This window comes from Lissotriton helveticus, chromosome 7, assembly GCF_964261635.1.
Source record: "Lissotriton helveticus chromosome 7, aLisHel1.1, whole genome shotgun sequence".
In the NCBI taxonomy this organism is placed as follows: Eukaryota; Metazoa; Chordata; class Amphibia; order Caudata; family Salamandridae; genus Lissotriton; species Lissotriton helveticus.
Genome location: NC_136068.1, coordinates 520,855,031 through 520,875,752, shown reverse-complemented (window position 1 = coordinate 520,875,752; position 20,722 = coordinate 520,855,031). Strand labels below are relative to the sequence as shown.

At 43.8% G+C, this 20,722-nt stretch overlaps 1 protein-coding gene across 2 annotated transcripts in view; it reads right to left on the bottom strand.

The window, feature by feature from the left end:
* Window positions 1-20,722, bottom strand: part of LOC144768700 (zinc-binding protein A33-like) — a 404,351-nt gene that overhangs the window by 290,490 nt on the left and 93,139 nt on the right. For both annotated transcript variants that reach the window (XM_078652562.1, XM_078652563.1), the window contains exon 3: window positions 9,543-9,638. In XM_078652562.1, the coding sequence (XP_078508688.1) occupies window positions 9,543-9,638 (96 nt within the window). The remainder of the gene's footprint in view (window positions 1-9,542; window positions 9,639-20,722) is intronic.

Sequence of the window (20,722 nt, the reverse complement as noted above, 5' to 3'; positions counted from 1 at the left end):
AGAGGCTAGGTGCAGGGCTTAAGGTCCCAGGAGTCGGTTATGTCCCTGTTGCTCCGGCAGGAATGGGGGGGGGCGGGAGGGCAGCCAACCTGCCCTTGGAGTCACTATTTTAGTCCTGAGTTCAAGCATCAAAGCAGGCCTCTGGGGATCCAAGGCAGTCGTGATATCCTCCGCAGGTGCACAAGTGTACTGAGAAGTTGCGGAGGGTCTAATATTTATAACTAGTGCTAGCCTTTGAAATGGGGGAAACTTCTAGGATATCCCAGCATCTGGGTCTAGTATCCCCTTCCCCTCCCTCCCAAGGCTCTAAGAACTCTATGGTAACAGAAGACTAGTTGGGTTTATTTGTGTGTGCTGAATGCAGTCTCTATTGAAGTCCAAGTGGGGCAGGGAACAGCTCCGCCTCCACCCATCCAGCCCACAACTAAATCCTTTTGTCTCATGGTCTGCGATGCATACACAAAGCCTAACAGCAGGGTGACTGGCATGAGGCACCAAATGGCTAGGACCAGAAACTACCAACTTTCTAAAAGTGGTATTTTCAGAATTGTGACTTGAAATTCGCCTTTACCATTAAGGAGTAATATAAATTACAATTCATTTGAGGTCAAACATATTTATACCCGTCTAAATTAAATAGCACTGATCAAACGAAATAAAGTAAACCAATGCGATCCTATGGGAAAAGCAGGTCTTCCAATAGTGAGCACGAAGCCCGACGTTCTACGAGCGAGGAAGCCGACCGGCAGCAGTGTGTCGCTCGAGCCGGTATTTTGTGACCGGAACCAAGCCGACCCGAGCCGTTGTGGCTGGGGGGCGTTGAGACCGCGAGCTGGGGATACAAGATACAAGCGCCGCTGCCAACCCTGCTTGTCTGCTCGCCCGCCCGCTGGCACCCCTGTGCTTGGGCGGGAGAAGCACGAGCTGCGGGATAGGAGCTTGGCGGCAGGGGCAGCAGCGGTAGCCAGGAGCAGCGGCAACATTCAATCTAGTCAGCCAGCCAGCCCTCACCAGCTTGGCCAAGATCTACCAAGACCAGCTCCGCCCAGCTGTGCAGCCCGGCAGGGGGCACCGGCAGAAGCACCCAGTAGTAACAGCAGTGGCAGAGAGGACCCGATTGGCGAGAGGAGCCCAGGAGCCCGGGAACACCAGCCCAAGCCAGCCTAACCCCGACACCAGCCCAGCGGGTAGCAGGCTCTGCCGTGGCAGGGAGGGGGGGGGGGGGGGGGACAGCAGCAGCAAGGAGCCGCAGGAGTCACAAAAACAGCGTGGGGCTTTAGCAGCAGCACTGGGCGACCCAAGTCGGAGTGCCAAGACCCAGAGAGTAACCTCTTCACCTTCAGTGGCCAATAATTCCTTCGCCTTCACAAGAAACGGTGAGCTGCCCGAAGTTATTGTATCTTATTGATCTCAAAACTTAACCTCACTCTCCTTTGACTTTATTTAAGGGTGCGAGTTAAAAATTAAAAACTAGACCAGAAGTGTGCACCCAATTATCTACCTTTTGGGACTTCCCTTGCCACATTGTAACTGGTGTGACCATATAAGATAAAGCTGGGGTAGAAGAGCACCACCCCCCATTGTTGACCGGTCTTCTCAGTTCCAGTTCCCTCGTCAAAAACGCAGTGAAGAAAAAAAAAGTCCATCCCAATTTCACGGCCAGAATTACAGGTGGGACTGAAGGAGCATTAAGGAATTAAACCAGAGATGAGATCAGGGAAAATCCGTCAAGTGGTGATAAGCAAAAAGAAACAAAAAACCCCCACCCAAAAAGCATCTGAGGAAGCCATTCTGTCGATCGAAAAAGGGAACCCGCCAAGTCCTAGAGAGAGGTTGGTTTCGGCACCGACCCCTGAAACAGCCGTGTTGAGTACAAGACGAAAAACCAGTCTTTATACATTTTTCTATTTAAAGGACCTAATGGCGGCGATTTACGCATCAACAGCCGAGGCCTACAAATTGCCTAGCCCCATCGTTCCATTTAACTCACTGTCTCCCCGGGCCAAAGGCGTAACGAAAACTAACAATGCCTTAACTGGGACCCAACTTCCTCAGAACCGAACGACTCTTTCAGACTAAGTCGGTATTAGTTACTGTTCAAGTGCATCATCTCAAAACTCCTACACCTGCAAGGGAATCAACGAGAAGTACAGAAAGAAAGGATAGTACAGAGGATCTGCTGTCAAATGCAAACTTTATGAATTTGAGCAGAAGCACAACAACATCCGCAGAGACAGCACTAGAGGATATTGCTAAAGCAAAAGACTCCATAAAGGAACCCAAGGAGGAAATTTTAACACTCAGTAATTCTTCCACGTCGCCCGCACAAGAAGTGGATCCATGGTTAAAACCTCTTTTTCTATCTAATGACTCCAAACTTGCAGAAATCATTGAAATAATAACCAAGGATAAAGATTCCCGAGGGAGAGCATCACCCGCAGCAATGTGTAATAATGCTCATCAGATCAGCTCGGGCATGGTGGTTTCCACTCCTCGCAGCCCCTTGGCAAATAAAGACCAACAACGGCTAGTATTGGATGATAGCGGAATCATGCCAATAAATCGAAACTACTCTAACCATACAGCACCGATCACAATCTCTTCTGTGAGCACGATGGACCCAGAGTCGGACGATTTGCGAAAATTCCAAAAAGAACAGCCATCTACTCCATGGACTCAACCTTTGTTAGGCACCTTAGATCAAGCAATAAGGGTGCTGAATTATCAATCTGACAAAATGGAGGTCCAGATAGACCTCATAAACCTAATCGCTGGTCATATCTCAGGCATAAACGCTAAGTTGGACTTACTTTCGTCTCTTCTAACCAACAGGGGGAAATCGGAGCCCCATACTTACAACGGTAAACAACAGTTCAATTGCGGTTGCAGGAGTATAAATCGAGAAGTTAGAAAGTCTTCCGGGCATCTTAAAAGACATCCTAGGGGAGGTAACACTAACCCGCATCAGCAAACAGAATAGGGAAACGCAACTTAATCAGGACATGCCGGCAACTTTAAAAAGTAATCATGTACCAGGAAACACAAGCAGCAAAACAATAGACAACCAAGAACAAGTATCAGTCGATGAAAAATTAGAAAGAACAGTGAACTTAATGGAAGCAACTCAGTCCACCAATAAGTCCCCTATCGAGGCCAAGCCAACAAAGAGGCAAAGGAAAAGGGCAAGGAAGGCCAGGCTAAAGTATAAAAAGCAACAAAGTACAGTTCAAGGAAATATCTTTCCTATATTCAAAATGAATATTCCCCAGGAAAGCAAAAGTAAACCACTGAACACGCTGCCAGGTGGAGAGGATGGATTTAATGCACCACCACATAAGCACATTCTAGCAACCTCACCAAGGGAAGGATGTCTGGTTTCTGGAGCAATTACCACCCCCACCCCCTGCCCCCCCCTTCACAAAAAGCAAAATGAGCAAATCCTCCCCTGCAGATTACGATCAGCGAAGTGCAAAAGTACCTGAATAAAAAAAAAAATGTCAAGAAATGCGACAAGACAAAACAAAGCCTATGAAGGTTGCAGGTCAAGTAGGATTCTCCCAAATGATAACGACACTCGCCCCGGCGGATACTACGCACAAAGAAAGCGTAATTGGTGAGGGAATACAGGGAATAAAGGCCAGTAATGCACAGCATACATTCACAATACAGGAAGAAAAAATAAACAAAATACACGGGGAAAAAATAACACCAGAAAACGAAACTGAGCTAAACCCCAAGAGTCACAATAACTGGCAAGGATCGTAGATGCATGTTACTCCACAGGGACTCAATCCTCGAATCAATAAGGACAATCAAAACTGGACCATCAGAAATAATGAAAGGAAAATTCGAGGAGGTTAAAGAAGGGCGAGAGCAACAAGAATCTCTCGCAATGCGCAACACTCTTATAACTTATAATCTTTTAGCTTTCAAACCAGATTCTACTCAATTGCCTAAAGACCATCCATATCATATATAGGCTTTTGAATTAAAATTGACATTCGTGCCCGAATATTCAACAAAGGGAAGGCAGGATATCCTTAATCGAGGCAACCTGTTAAAACGGTTTAAGGAAATAGCAGAACTTAAATAGATAACCTCCCAGGATTTGATAGCCGTCGAATTCCAACTAAACAGACATTATTCGGATACCGAGGAATGTGTAACAACTTGGGCCACAAAGGACCCGGTGGACAAGACATACTCCGCAAGACCACAGTTTGGAGCATGGGGTATTACCCTACTGGCACAAAAACGTCCAAGGTATCCCTATCCCCTAAAAGACAGCTTACGAAACCCAAAAAAGGAAAAAGGGAGCCGGGGAAAGTCAAAGCACTTGCGTGCGAGGCGCTCGCCCGTCCACGCCAGCCTCCACAATTACTGAGAACAGGGTCACTACAATAGAAAGCACGCAAAACACCGGACATCAAGTGCTGGACAGGATGGATTGGTCATGGGTACCAATGGCACTGAGCAAAAAACATACCTAACCTACAGCCTAACTTTCTCATGGCAGCAGAGAAGCGGAACCAAATCCAGAAGGAAAAAAGGCAGCGAAGTGTCTCGTTTTGCTCTTGGAATGTCCATGGTTTTCAAGAAATGGCCCATGACCATGAAACACTAGCCTTCTTCCAGCAACAAGACTTAATCCTGATCCAGGAGACATGGAAATTGACACCTATCTCAATCGCAGGGTTTAAAGAACATCATATTTACTGAAAGCTTCTCACCTTTTGGGCTCCCCAAGGCAGATTATCAACATACGTCGCCCAAAAATACAACTGGGTAACAGAAGAACTGGACATGGGGTTTAACTGGGCCAAAGTGATCAGAATTACTGATAGGTCCCCACCTGGGAACCAAAAGTGGCAACTTTTAGTGATTAACGTTTATATCAACCCTGAGAGGAAGACCCAGAAAGAAAAATATGCAAGTTTAATATCCTTGATAAAAGCGATGCAAAGATCTTATGCGCAATGCCCAGTGTTCATCTCAGGGGACTTTAACTGTGACCTTATAGTTAAAAATCAGGTGGAAGAGAAGACCTGTGGTGGACAAAAGATAACTATATTAGGAGACCTGGGTTTGTCAATTTTGAATGGTAAAACAAAGGGCGATATGCCGGCAGCTGTTACATATTTGAGTGGCAAGGTTCACTCAACAATAGACTATACAATTACAAGCAAGGAGTTACTCCCCAGTATCGAAATATTTCAAATTGACCAACCCATAGAAAGCGATCACTTCCCCCAAATAACGAGAATGAATATCACGCTTACCTTGGCACAAAGAATGAACTCTTACAACATGCCTAAAAGTTCAACCTAAAAAAGTTAAAATGGCGCGGGGGGGATGAAAAATATCCAGGACACAGCAAAGGATTATATGTCCAATTTAGGTCCTCAGTCAGAGGAAGAATGTTTAACTAACTGGGAGCAGCTGTCCCTGGACCTTCTGAATAAATGTCCAGTAGTGCCAGGGAATCCAAGAAGTATAAACACTAGGAAGGAGCCATGGTTCAACATGGACTTAAGAGCACAAAAGAGAAGGGTCGCAAGAGAGGTCAGTTTACTGGCGCAGGGAAAAAGATTGGGGATTACTCCAAACAAACGCAAGCTAAAGGAAGCAAGGACATTTACAGGAAGTCGTTGAGGGTTGCCAAGATTACACATAAGGAAACTATCTGGAACAAACTACTGTGTGCAGGAAAATTGACAAATAGTAGGGACTTCTGGGGCATCATCAACGATCTAAATAAAGGAGCAAGCCTCCAACAAGAAGCAGGGGTCGGAGAGGAAACTTGGGCTCTACACGTGCAAACTTTGTATCGTAATACAGACCCTGGCCCCACCGAAGGTTCCCGGGTGATGGAGCCAGATGAGGGGAAAAGAAATAGAAACAAGAGCCTGGACAATAAAGAAAACGAAGACTGGAAAGGAGAGAATGGGGCCACTGAAATAGTTCCTCTAACCACCAAAAAACAATTGAGGGGCATAATATTAAAATTAAAGACGGAAGGAGCAGCAGGTCCGAACGGGCTGCCCAACGCGCTTTTCAAGAACGACCCAGACTTCTGGTCAGAGATTTTAACACCCCTATTCAACTACATATACACACATGCAGACGTCCCCGCCTCCTGGAAAGGGAACATTATTCATTCGATATTTAAACAGGGAGACCATCGCAACCCCGCAAATTACAGGTTGATATCCTTAATAGATGTTGAGGCTCAACTCTATGCCTCTTGTATCCTATCACAGCTACAAGACTGGTTAGGAGACACGAACATAATCCCTAAGTTCCAAACAGGGTTCAGGCAAGGGATGGGAACTGTAACAAACTTAGCCAGTCTGTCACTCTTAATGGAAGAAGCATAATCAAGGGATCCCGGTTGTACGCCTGTTTCATTGATATAAAGTCAGCGTTTGATCGGGTGAACAGAGAGCGCCTGTGGGCAAAGTTAATCACCTGGGGTCTGCCGAACCAACTATTAAAGGTCATATTCTCCCTGTACAACAACACATGGGCAAGAGTGAAATTAGGTAATGGAGGCAGTACAACCTCGAGTATTACAAAGCATCAAGGCCTCAAACAAGGCTGCGTGTTAGCTCCTAGCCTTTTTAACCTTTTTCTCTCAGATATCAGCAAAGTTTTGGAAGCTGCTGAATGTCATCCACCGATACTGGCCAATAACCCAATTTATTTTCTACAATATGCGGACGACATAGTAGTGCTAAGCAAAACACCAATTGGACTAGAAAGAGCAATAAATAAATTAGCATCCTATCTGAAACGGGAAATGTTGGAATTAAACAAAGCACAAACAAAAGTTGTTTGCCTAGTGGAACCAAAAAAGATCAAGTATAAATGGACTGCGAACGGGGTAACGGTGGAAGAGCAACGATCATACAAATACCTTGGAATTACAATCGCGCAAGGATTAAAACATAAGGAGCATAAAGGAGTAATAAAAGCTAAAGCGCAATCAGTAATTTTTGCATATCGATTATTAAAAGCAAAACTGGACTGTCCAAATTACAATCACCTTTTAAAGGTCACGGCTGCCCAAATTTTGCCCACCTTGTCTTACGGTCTAGTAACTTGGAGGCTGATCTATTAAACGACCTGCAGATAAAGATCTACAAGGCCGTCTTCAACCTGCCAAAATCTGTCTCCCCTTTGCAAGTACGGCTCGAATTTGGACTGCAAAACCAGAAATTCCGGAGCATGAGTGGCTTCGTGAAGCTCCGCCACAAATTTCGCTCCGCTGACCGGGAGACCATGGATTGTCTGTGCTGGGAAGAAATTAAACAGGCGAACAGTGAAACTCCGAGCGCCTGGGGAAGGAACTTGAAAACCTGTTTGATGGAGCTCAATTTAGAAACAGTATGGAAAACTAGGGCAGGCAAAGCAGGTTTAAGTAGATTAGCCAATGAGGCAGCTAAAAGGAACTCCTTCCTGGAGGATAAAAATACAATCTCCAAACGTCGGCATGGGTGGACCATCATCACCTCCTATAAATCACTTAAACTGCAAGCATATTTATCATCTCACTTCAGCGGGCACTTAAAAAGATCCTATATAGACTACCGGATGGGACAGCATGTTTCAAAAGATCTATTACCCTCCTGGAAACATAACCATCAAACGGAGCAATGCCGTCTTTGCGGATATAAAACGGAATCCTTATCCCACTTTCTTTGTGCATGTCCAGCAGTAATGGTCCAGAGGAGACGGTATTTGAAGCCTATCTTCAATGAACTGAAAATTCGAACATGCAGAGAGGCAGTGACAAGTTGGCTGGGAGGCTCCTCCATAAATCTGGCCTGCCGGGGAGTAAAATTCCTGGCAGAGATAAGAAAATGATTAGGGCAAGTTGAGCAGGAGGAACATTGAGGAGGAAGGCCACCCTACTTTGGGACTCTTATGGAATATACAAACTGAACCTAAAGACGATTAAGACCCCATAGAGATGGCAGGTGCTGGCCTTGATCCAAATTTTAACTATTGTATGTATAACATTTTTGGAGGCCGAGCTGTAAAATGAATGGGTAATTTTTTTAATGTTGCTTGACATTAATTGTTTCTATATAGTTATTTTTATCATGGGAAGATTGTAATGATTTCAATTAGTTATACAATGAACTTTTGACTTGACTTGACTAGTGAATAACGAATTTAGTTGACTATCATGACATGTTATGTTTAAAAATGCATCCCACTTTTAAAATATAATGCACTCTGCCCTATGGGCTGTTTAAGGCCTACTTTAGCAATGACATATATATTAAAAATAAATGCTCGGTTCAAGCAAAAATATTGCTAGATCAAATTGGCAGTTGATAACTGCACTACAGGCTGCTATAGCAGGCTGGAGAAATGTTATAGTGCTACTCTACTAGGTGGCACACTAGGTGCTGCAAGTCTACAAGTAGCATTTAACTTACAGGTCCTGGATACATGTAGTACCTGGCACCTACACCACAATTAATTTTCTTGTAAGCCAATTTTACCATTTTGGAGGGAGAGAAAAGTTATTTTAGCACTGGCTAGAAGTTAAAGTTTGCCAACAAAAACAAATTCAGAAAACCAGAGGGGAGAAAGCAAAAAGTTTACGGGAAGACCACGCCAAGGATAGGAGGTATAACATGGGTAGCCAAGTATCCCTCCACATCAATTTTGAGTGCACTGACATCCTAGAATATCACACGCCTCTACTGTGAGCAGGATCAGAAATCAAAAACACAGTCATGGGTGGTGAAATCAATGTAGTTCTCCGGGGTATTGAAGGAACAAGAAAAACGCCCTTCTACAGTTTTAAGCAAAGAAAGCATATACGAGTAACAGTGCATGGCATTTATGTTTACACATAGGGCTCAGTGGCAGACACTATCCCACAGCAGGACGTCTCCTGCCAAATGTCCGATTCGAACATACTGTAGTTACATTTATATAAAAGTCTTCTCACACTCCTCAGTGGTAGAAGAGGACATAAGGCAGACCGCACCCATGTTAACCCTTCCTGGAAAGGTTACCATAGAAGGGCAGGTACACAGACAGAACAGAAAGATAGTGCCAAACATTAGCAAGAACAGTAGCAAAAACAAAAAAAACTAAAATATCTAAAAATATTGCAAGGAAAAGTGAGATCATGTCCTAAAATAAAGGGGGGGGGGTCTGCAAAACCTGTTCAGCCTAGTCATCCGAGAAAGTAAACCGTGTTCAGAGATTTAGTACGGCAACTACTTAACAATAAAATGTGGGTTATTCCATTCTAATCTGTCAAACATCTTGCTACCAACCTAAATTTGTTGTTCAAGTGTAACTAATATGAGCTTCTTGTGCTTTAAAAAAAAAAAAAAAAAAAGGATTTGGGGGAACTTCTTGACGAGGATGAAAATGCGCGAAACTGCAGAAGGACACGGTGGAAGCTCATTTACTTCAGTTGTACTTTTGTGTCTAGATCATGATAAACATTACATACTAACCTCAACTCTACTTCCTGCCATTTACCCTGACACAGAAGAGAAATACCCACTCACCTTGTAATGGCGTATTCTCGTTTTGTAGTTATTTTCTACATCCTCAAGTTTCTGCATAGCGGTCGATAGTGGAATTATGGTAGCCATCAGCAGGCCCTGAAAAGAATGAAACAGTATTTACAATAGGATATGATGGCATAACCTAGCTCAAGTTACACACTGTTCCAACAAACAGTCCACAGATGCTTTCTGCAACAAGGAGGCTGGCCTACCTGGCCTAAAAGAGTACGATACATCGCTACAAATCGGGATGAAGTCAAGTATGATATACTCTAAATTACATCGGTTCCCTTTCTACTCCCTTCAAATATGTCCAGTCCACAGCAAACCTAGTAGCTCTAACCCTTTTTGTGTAGGCCTCTTCAAATTTCCATGTGAGAGTCATTTTATTGTTTTATTGCACGTATGTAGGTACTCTGGTTGTCCTCCAATTCAGTAGAATCGGAGATCGCGCCAATAAGGAGGCTATTGTGTAATACACCCTCCCCCCAGTTTAGAAAAAAAAACATTGTGACTTAGTTTACAGAAGCCAAAGATCCCCATGGCAGCCTCTGGCTTAAATTGGATATGCAGGCATTTACTAAGAGCACTAAATATTGAAGCCCAAAACTGGGTCAACATTGGCATGTGAAAAAGGTATTGAGCCAGTCCCCTGCTCCTAATTGCTGGCAGCGAAAACGTTTGTCTTCCAAGTCAGGAAACATTTTGTGGAGGCCTTTCAGAGTATAGTAAGCCATCCAGCGTGACAAAAATGACATTTGCTTAAAGTTGGCAGCCTTTAAAGACTTGTTGCAGAGTTGTGAGATCTGCCTCTCCGCCTAAATAAAGAAGCAACATGATTGGAAATTTCGACTCAAAAACATTTTATTAAGTGACTTTCCCCTGGATTCCGCAGAAGTCTATTCCAATTGCCGACTCTTTAATTTTGCTCAAAAGAAAGCAACCAGTAGTGGTGATGAGCCTGCACTAGCCACAAGACAAAATTTCTCCATTCTAAGAGTTATCTGCAAAATATCCCAAAAAGATTACCTTACGACTATGACGGCACCTAGTTTGCTGTTCCCTGCCAGGTAATTCATCTCCCTCCCACCAAAAAAAGGACCCTATTCTCTGAAGCCGTGAATAATCCAAAATCTTAAATAACTGGACTAGATATGTAGCGCCACAACTTTACATTCCCTGAGCTCCAGATATTCATACCCAGCAGCCATGGCGTTCAAGGAATATAGAGACTGAAGTTGCATTTTTAATTCTTGTAGTGTCTTGTACCTAGTTTTTCTTTGGGAGTTTTACTATCTTTATAACTACTGAGAGCTGGGACCCTGCTTCTTTTACCGTTTTCTCCAAAAAGAAGCAATCTAAGGATCCCTGGAGGTCAATTATGTGAACATATGTTCAGATCTGGGGCAGAGCTATGCACCTCCCCCCCCCCCCCCCACTCATTTCCAGTTTAAGTACTGGATATTTAACCCTGGGTGCCCTTTTGTTTCAAACAAATTGGCAAAATAGTGCTTAGAGTTCTTTAAATAATGCTGAATTTGCTTTTATCGGGATGTTGGTAAAAAGAAAAATTAACAGGGGTAAATCGGACATGTAAATTTGAGAACCCCAACCAATTAAGGTGAGCGGCAGAAATGACCACCTATGTAATAAATCTCGAATTTTCTTCATCATGATGATGATTTAAATTATACAGTCTTGCATGAGAATTAGTTATGTATACTATGAGATATCGAGTTGGATTGTTGGATAGAGTTTGACATTGAAGAGTAGTGGTAAGGATGTTAATCGAGGTGTTAAATATCAAAACTTCAGTTTTCTTACGATTAATTTTATACCCTCCGATTGATTGAAATTGAGCAAACTCCGCGAACATATTAAGGCCAGATGCATCAAAGGGTTTTGCCCATTCTGTGTCTAAGGGAAAATGTGTTCATGCATATGGTAGATTTTGTTCTAGCAGCTTTAGGTATAGAATAATATTGTCCGCAAACAGCTTTGATTTAGTCGTGCCCACTATAGGGTATTCTATACCTACATTTGCCCTAATCCTGACTGCCAATGCTTCAATAAAAACAAGAAAATAAAACAGGCAAAAAAGGACAGCACTGCGGAGTTCAACAATTTAGATCTACGACTCTGGCTAAGTTAAAATTCACGAAAAACTGAGTCTGAACTCCTTGATCTAGATTTCATAGCATGTTAGGAATGGAGTTAGGAAACCCACATTAATGCCATACAAAAGGGTCTCCCAATTGACCAAGGCAAAAGCTCTCTCAGCATCTACCATCATTATAAATCCAAGTATCTGACTGATGTTGAGGAAATCTAATGCATGTATTAAAAAAGCAGTATTAGATTACATATGCCAACCAGCTAGATTGGTCCAGATTTTCATGAACAGGTTATAATCAGAGCTTAGTAAACTGATTGGCCTGTTAAATTTAACAACTCTGGGATTCTTAACAAAGCTAACTACTGTGGATTCCTTAAAAAGTGATGGAACCTCACCACCTGCTTTTACAAAACTAAAAGGCTCTACTGAAAAAGGTATGAGCTCTTTGTAGAACTCAGTTGGAAGGCAGTCTTTTCCGCTAGCCTTGCCAGATGGCATTGAAGCTAAAGCCTCCCACATTCCTAATGTAGTGATTTCAGCCACTATTTCCTCTGCCTGGGAACTTGACATCTGCTGTAAATTAATGTCCAAGACATACTGTCATATCGCTTCCCTCAAAGCTGTATATTTAGTTGCATAGAGGTTAATATAGTGCTAAAAAACAAAAAACACACAAAAATAAAAATGCTCCTTGTTAGGTTTCGCCTCTCAATGCGCATGCGCATTGAGCGAAGCGAGACTATAGGGGGCTTAAACAGACTTTAACTAACTGGCCATTTGATGCTGTGCCCGTGCGCTTTTAGGTCAATGCGCAAGCGCATTGACCTAAAATGTGCGTGCACAGCATCAAATCGTCAGCCATCTGTTGCCCAGCTTGGTGCCGCTCCACCCCCTGCGACATCAAAGGCTTTCACGGCTGGTCGGCCGTGCTTTCAGTTTCACGAGAGCTGCATTGTTTTCACGGCCGGCCTCCGGCCGTGACTCGCATTTCTCCTTCCTTCGTGCCCAGCCCCCCTCCCAGCGCTGCCTTGTTTATATCAGTGGGCACGCCTTCTTTTTTACAGCTTCCAACATGCAAAAGAAGCAGCATGACGTGAGGGGCCATCTTGTAGCTAAAACATTTTGTGTGTTTTTACAAACGCACACTGTGCTTTTCTTTAACACTGCGACTGCTTTTTAATTTTTTTTTTTTATTTTACCCAGAACTCATACCGCGCTTTATTTATCACATAGGCGCACACTTTCAACAGAAGCGTGGGTAAAAAAACGTTTTGAGCCGCGCCGCCTTCCTTTTGTTTTGCGTGGTGCAGCACGTTCATTGAAGCTGTTATTGCGTGCCCCCCATGCTTCGTATTATGAGCCCTCCCCCATCCTCTGAGCACAAACGGAGCCTCTCTCAATCAAACGGCAACACTTCCTCATTCCCACAGCCATTCCCCTGCTCTGCCCGACATCCTCCCTCTCTCCCAACACCCCTATGCATAGGTCCCGCAAGCGCATACAAGTACAGGCTTCACAGCAGCATTTCTATTTTAAAAAATGTAGCATATGTAGGCATTTCCATCCTCAGCCATTCCCTGCTCTGCCCTACCTCCTCCCTAGCTCCCAAAACCCCCATGCACAGGTCCCATGGGCACCTACAAGGTACGGGCTTCGCAGCTGCAGCATTTGTATTTTCAAAAGGATAGCGTGTGTAGGCATTTGCAGTTTGTAAATGCTCAGTCACTACTGATAAATAAATATTTGAGGGCGTAGGCATTAGCATGTGAACTGCCAGAGCCGCGAAGAAATGCTTTTTCACATTCTTCCCATATAAACCGGTCTGTGTCATCAGAACTGGCACAGAGTGTCGGACGCTTGACATGATAAAAAGGCAATGAGAGACTTGAGTAAAGCTGTCCTTTTAGACAAGTGTTATTTGACTCTTGGGACAAAGTTCTCAATACAGGCAGCGAGCAGACAAATTGACTTGCCATCCCTGCCTGCAACAAGTACTGCCACTTCAGAGCTAGTCTGCTTAAGGACGCAATGTTAACCAAGAGGGCAGGAGCTGAACAGGAGGTCAATACAACACAAATTAAGGTTTCGCATTTGCGAGAGTTTAAGCAATTGGGATTGTCAATGACAATGATTGTTATTTATGTTTTAAAAATCAATACATAAATAAGACATTGTCATTTACAATGCCAATAGCTCAAACTCTCGTAAATGCGAGACCAATTGCATTGCAAATGCTTGTTTCTTTTTGGAGACCAAAACCCCAGTTGCTGGTTCCTCCATTTCTGTAAAATGCAGCCTCCTGCTTCAACCGTGTTGACCAGGCCAAAAATGTACCCAGCAACTGATTTTCTTCATACATCCGTTGGTGAAATGTCAGCAAATTATTTAATTCTTCAACTATGAAAACAATCTCTTAGTTCCTGTTGGGCTACAGCCAACTGCAAGGTCAACCCCCATACAATCTCCAGACGAACTGGACATTGCCTGCAAGGCAGTGTCGACTGGTAGTTGAAGTTCAGTTATGCTTGCCACACAAATTTTTGATTGTGCTATCATAAAGGCAATGATCTGGTCACAAATAGATGCTTTTTAAGTCTCCCAGACTGCAAAAGGTGTGGCAGTGCCCTTATTGACCTGAAAAAGAAAATTGATTGACTGGACCGGTCCCTTCGCCTAGCTTCCATTTTTATCTTCAGACTAACCAGTGAATGGTCTGAAAAATAATTATCCCTTATTTGAGAGTTTAGGCACCTTAGGGAGGTAGACAAGGAAATAATTTATACGAGAGGCTGATTGGAACCGTTGAGAATAAAAAGTGGAAGAGACTCTGCGCCATGGGTCAATCAACTGATGGTCTTGTATCAATAAATCTAGTTATTTTTTTTTTTTTTTTAATAGTTTGCTTCAGAAGATTTTTCGTTTTATTCGAAGTGTCTTGTGCTGGGTCCTGAATGTAGTTAAAATCCCCTCCTGAAAATTATGGGGCCAACAGTTTCTCTGGCCAACTCAATCTTAATTATAGGCCTCCGGTCATCCCCCACCAGTGTGGAATAGTTGACAAAATTAAATAAATTGCCATTTACTCCAACTGTAATCCAAATCCATCTATCCTGGATGACAGACAGACAGAGACAGATAGAGAGATAGATACGCCCCTTGTAGCCAATCCGGCAGCAACAAAGTACACCATCAAATAATATTTAGGAAAGAAAAGTTTAGGTGTGTTTGTCTTTAAGGGAGTTTCTTGAAGAAAAAGAATTTGTGGTGAAAGAGGTTTACCCATCGAATTCGACAGCCGTACTCCTGTTCATTGGATACGCCATTAATATTTACAGATATAATATGTATTTCAAGCCCCATCTCTCCAAATAAGTTTTGAGTTAAAACCTCAAATCCGAAAAAATTCCCCTACTATTGCATTCTTATCTAGGTTTCTACTCTTTTATTAGGACTGCTATCCCCACCACCAACCCCCATCACTTCCCCTCCCACCCTGGGAGAAAGGGAATTGCACACAATACCCCTCTCCAGCCTCCCTCGACTGGCAACTACATGTGCTAGGTGCCATGTTGGTGCACCTGCAGTGAAAATCCCCCAAACCCCCTCTCCCTGACAGATCTTAATTCTTGATTTCTCTCTTATTTTGACTGTCAAAGTAGACATACTTTTCAGAAATTTTTGAGCTTCGAGATTGGTGAACATGTGAACACGTGACTTCAGTTTCGCTAAAACCCGAAGTTTGCGTTGAATGTCTCGACCCATTGCATAGTTTGGGTCTCTTCACAGCCTTCTGGTACTTCTACAAATCGAAGGTTGGAACAGCTAGAGTGGTTTTCCAATGCCATCTTAGTCTCCAGCAAGGACTTCTTTCCGCACTAGATCCACTTGCTGCTGCATTCTATTGATCGGATCCTTGACCTGTGAAATCCGACTCTCCCTCCTGAGCAGGGAGCTTGCCACTGCGTCCTCGATTTTCGGTAGGCTATGAAGCGGAGAAGCCATCTCGGTTGCTTGTGTTGTTTTCAGTTCTCTTATTTCACCCAGGATGAGGTTTACATGGTTTTTATATCCTATTGCACAGCTGCCTCATCCCCTTGATGCATCTAGACCGATCTTTCTGACTCAGCTTGGCTTTGTTTTTGTGGAGAGACATCCTTGCTCACATCAGTTATGGTAAGCCGAGGCAGCCGCTGTGTATTGATGAGCATTTTGTAGTGAAAGACCTTGCTTGGAACTGGTTTCTGTCAAGAGGGCAACCTGATCTGAGCTGGGAGTGAATAACTGAAGTCCTGAGACTAAACCTGGTTGCATGTTAATGGGAGACCCCTGTAGTGTGGCTGTAGTAGCTTTAGGTTTGAAGAACAGTGGATACTCCTTCGCTTGTCCTGAGGTTGAACACGCAATCTCTTCAACTGTTATCATTAAAGAAGAACTGCCTTCCTTCCACCCCTTCTGCAGTAAGTTTGCTTGGTCACGCCTCTTTATTATCCCCTGCCATCTTAATCATACTAAAGGGGTTTAAAGGCACGTCCTGTGGAACCGGATTAGGCTCCTGTCCTTCTTGGTCTTGTGGTCCCACTTGTTGAGTGTTTGAACTTCGATTCCACTGTCCAAAATATCTTACTCTGAACTTAACGGGCTTCATACTGCAGCAGACCCATGCCGGGATTTTAGATTGCTGTATGCCCTTGCTGCAGCAGATGCAGATTTCACTTGGGAAAAGCGTACTTTCATTTTGAGGCAGGCAGGCAGTAGAATTTATATTGATCATCATGCTGGAAATGCGGTGATGCTTTCCCATTGCGTTGGGTTTGGATATTCACTCTTAAATATAGAGTAGACTTGGCATGGGATCCACTCAGTGACCCACTCCCAGGATGCTTTTCTGGGACAAACCATAGGGAGGCTGCGTCTGTAGTGAAACCTGGTGATCCCCCTCAACGCAGTCCCTCTTAAAATCCTAGAATGAGGTATATCTATAACCCTAAATTATGTAGTGGATCACCCCTAGAAAAATAGACAACAAGTCCCAGACAATAGATATAAAGCTCAGTCCATAGAGGGCACAGTATACCAACAGGTCTGAAAAAAACTTGCAGGGCGCTTGTTGGACTTGGCCCTTTTTTGCAGGGTCATCCCAGAACTTTTTGCCTTCCTCCTGTATTTTTTCTGACCGGTTGGTGGTTTTAGGACTCTGGGCACTTTACCACTGCTGATCAGTGCTAGAGTGCATATGCTCTCTTTTGTAAATTGTGTTATGGATCAGTGTTTCCATGATTGTCTATTTGATTTACTTTCCAGACCCTGGTACAGTGCACTGTGTGTGACCAGGGCCTGTAAATCAAATGCTGGTGGTGGGCTTGAAGCACTGATTGTGCCACCCACAGAAGCAGCTTGCAAAATGTGACTCAGGCCTGCCATTGCAGAGCTTTGTGCAGTCTGGGAAAGCCATGTCGACTTGGCAAGTGCACACTTGCCAGCCACTTAACCTTCCCTTTTCCTCATGTTAGTCACCCCCAAGGTAGGCCCAAGGTACCCAGGATGCATTGTATGTCAAAGGTAGGACATGCCCTGCTGTGTGTGGCAGGTCCTGATAGTGAAATACTGCCAACTTTGTTTTTTACTATTGCAAAGCTACCGTTTCTCATAGGCCAGAATGGGCAGTTAGTTTATAACATCTTCTAAACATAACTGACCCTGGGAACAAGATAGAAAAATAAAGTTTAATATGCCTGAACTCAGAATGTTAAAGTGCATCTTTTAGTGAGGGGGATTTTTACATTCTGTATTTGAAAATATCACTTTCAAAAAGTGGGTAGTTTCTTGCCAAACCATCCAGCTTGCCTCTGCGAAGTTTATGTATTGCATGTCTGGCTTTTGGATGACAGGGGCTGTAGAAGGATAGTGGCTCCAGAAGTCTGATGAGTCGGGGTTCGGCTGAAAATGCCTGATCTGCATTTGGAGTGGTAGGAGGAGTAGCACCTTCACCTGAATAGGGCTGCACCGGCCTTCCACAATGACGGCTCCGCCCGTGTGGTATGTCTGGAGCCAGGGTTCACACAGACAAAGGAGGTTGTTGAGCACTTGCATGTGCCCCAAAGAACTGGCTTTGGCTGGGTACAGACACTTTCTGCCTTCATAGAACAAAAGATGTTGGTGTATAAAAAAAAGAGGCCAAGACTTTTAGATCACTTCTGGGAAATCAAGAGGAAACCTTTCGCAAGGAGAATAGTCAGATTAGCAGAGGAGGAATACTGCCCCGTGCAGTTTGCTGTCTGGGGTTGGCCTGCAGCGGCTACTTCCACCAGAATTCCCTAGCTTGGAATTCCAACCTGCAAAGAGGTGCCTGCTGGTTGCGGCTGGAGAAATTGCTGCGGCACCGATCCCAGCACAAGCCTGCTGCGTGGCTGCACGAAGACTCGCATCATACTGGATCGATGCATCGCATTGTTTGCGCTCCGCAGTAAAAAACAGACGCATCAACTCCCCGCGCAGTAAGGAAGTGACGCATCACCTCCCCTGCGCTGCAGTAAGGAACCGACGCATCACCTCCCCTGAGCGTAAGGAACATACGCATCACTTTCCGTGGGGATATTTTGTTTGCTTTGCGCAACACATCTAAGGTACGTTCAAGAAAAGTGTCGCATTTACAACTTACATTGAACTAAACTATTTCTACCATTTGAAAGCCCTATTTTTAATACGGTATTGTGCATTATTGTCATTTGGTCTTGTTTTTGTTTAGATAAAGATTACTTATTTTTCTAAACTGGTGTGGTGATCATTTGTAGTGTTTTCCCTGTGTTACTGTATGTGTTCACAAATACTTTACACACTGCCACTGAGATAAGCCTGTCTGCTCATGCCAAGCTACCAAGGGGTGAGCAGGGGTTACTTTAGGTGTGTATCCTCCTTAACCTGACTAAAAGCAAAGGTCCCTATTTGGACAAAGGTACTTACCTCTGCCAACTAGAGACCCCATGTCTAACAGCACTCTAATAATCCTCAAGGGTTTACAGCTTTTAGCTCGTGATTTGAAGTTTGAAGAAAACACATCTTACACTTTTTTTTTTTTAAAGCATTCTGCAGGACTGTCCTGATATTCCCACAGTAATTCACTAAGCAGAGCCATTGAGCAGCCACGAGGATCCAAAGCAGTCAAGGCTCAGGCGGTGCACCTCCGGAAAGCAGCAAACCACAGCAACTAGAGCCATGAGAGATAGATTGGTCTGGGTCAGCGAGGCAGTCCTACCAAGCAAAGCAGCCCTTGCCGTTGCCACGCGTCTTGACGTGTCAGAGCATCCCTCAGCGGTTCAAGCATTGGCGGCAACATCAAATTTTATGCACTCGGAAGAGGAAATCTCGGCACAGAGTTGTGGGACAGGGAGGGGCGGCCAGCTCACTCAGCGCCAGTGCATGTGGTATTGCCTACCAAGTATGAACATTTATTGCAATGCTGTGAAAGCTCACTTTCACACCAGCCCTAACATCACACCAGGAACAAAGTGTGTTTAAAGAGTCTTCGGCTGTGTTGTCTAACCTCACTGATGCAGCATAGCAGGATTTAATGGGAGGGATTAATCAAACTATGTGGGGCCTATCACCCAAGGATAGGATTACAAACCTGCCCATGGCAGAAGGAGCCATTAATAGTGCATGCAACATGGATATATATGATATATACTTACACAGAAATAGGACTAAATATGGGTACTGCACTGACCAGTGCTAACCGAGTCCTTTTTCTATTTTTTATGGCTCTCAGTTTTTGGTTCTGAAAATCTGGTCAGTCTACCTGGAAGGCCTCCACTTCCTGGGATACACAGAAAATATCCATAAGAATTAACATCTCTTACTGTCATTTTTCCAGCATTGCCCATTGTCGTTTTCCCTACATTAGCCTAGTTTGCACATTGTAGGGCGCATTTCTTCTGCACACATTACTACAATAAAACTGCTTGCTTTTGGGCCACATTGTATTTTCGCACAGAACCTGCATACGTTTGTGTTTTTTTCTTTTCCTGGGATTGGATTTGAACACCATGAACAAGGTCAAACAACAATGCCCCTGGTTATTCTCTCTGGTCAGGCACTAGCACCAAAACATAACACGAGAATTTGGTTGCTGTTTGTGAGCAAACATGTCTTGTCATATAATGGAGGAACAGAAGTTCTAAAAACACACTGAGCAAAGGTCCTGAAGCATGATCACTGTGTCAGCTGAAATGTACAACATCCGTCTATGTATGCTTAACCCCTTCGATGCTCATGACGAGCTCAGCTCGTCATGAGGCACACTGGAGCTGTGCTCATGACAAGGTGAGCTCGTCATGAACAATGGGCTTCAAAGTTCTCAGCACAGGAGGGGAAAGCCATAGCAGTCAAGTGGTTAAGGTATGGGGTCCACCTCTAATTCCAGAGATCTTTGTTAAATAATCATTTAGCTTCACTAGCTTATAACATGCCAGGGCTTTTTGTGGTATTTGGTTAATTAACCATGCTAAAGATATTTTTGTAATGCATTTGTTTTCGAACTGTGGTGCAAATACTGCATATTAGAGCACGATATAGTTTAAATAAATATTATAAGCTTCCTTTGTGCCTCTTGTTTATCATATTGTGGACAAGAACGAGCAAGAGCAATATAGTGTGTCTGTCACCTCGATCACAGGGAGGGTGAAGGTTGTGTTCTGGGGTGCCAATTCACTTGTTTCTCTGGAAAGGTTAGAAGAGCAAGTGAGGAACTATAGGTAGTCTGGCTCATAGGTGCGCAGCTTATGTTCTATGGTCCTAAGCAGAGTTCTATTCCCTGCAACATTACTTAAGAAATCTGAACAAATGAGGCTTTCCCTCTAATAGGTACTCAGATTGAAGTTAGTCACAGGCGCTGGTAGTAGGGGTAGTCCGGGTGCTGCACCATCACCAAAATAACTACGCTGGAGTTCTGAAGGTGAATGACCAATAAGTAGAGAAATATATTGAAATTGTGTTTCTAGCTTGTCAAATATTCTCTGTACTCAAAGACAGGTCAAAAAACAGGCTACGCCTTCTAACAAATTGCTGC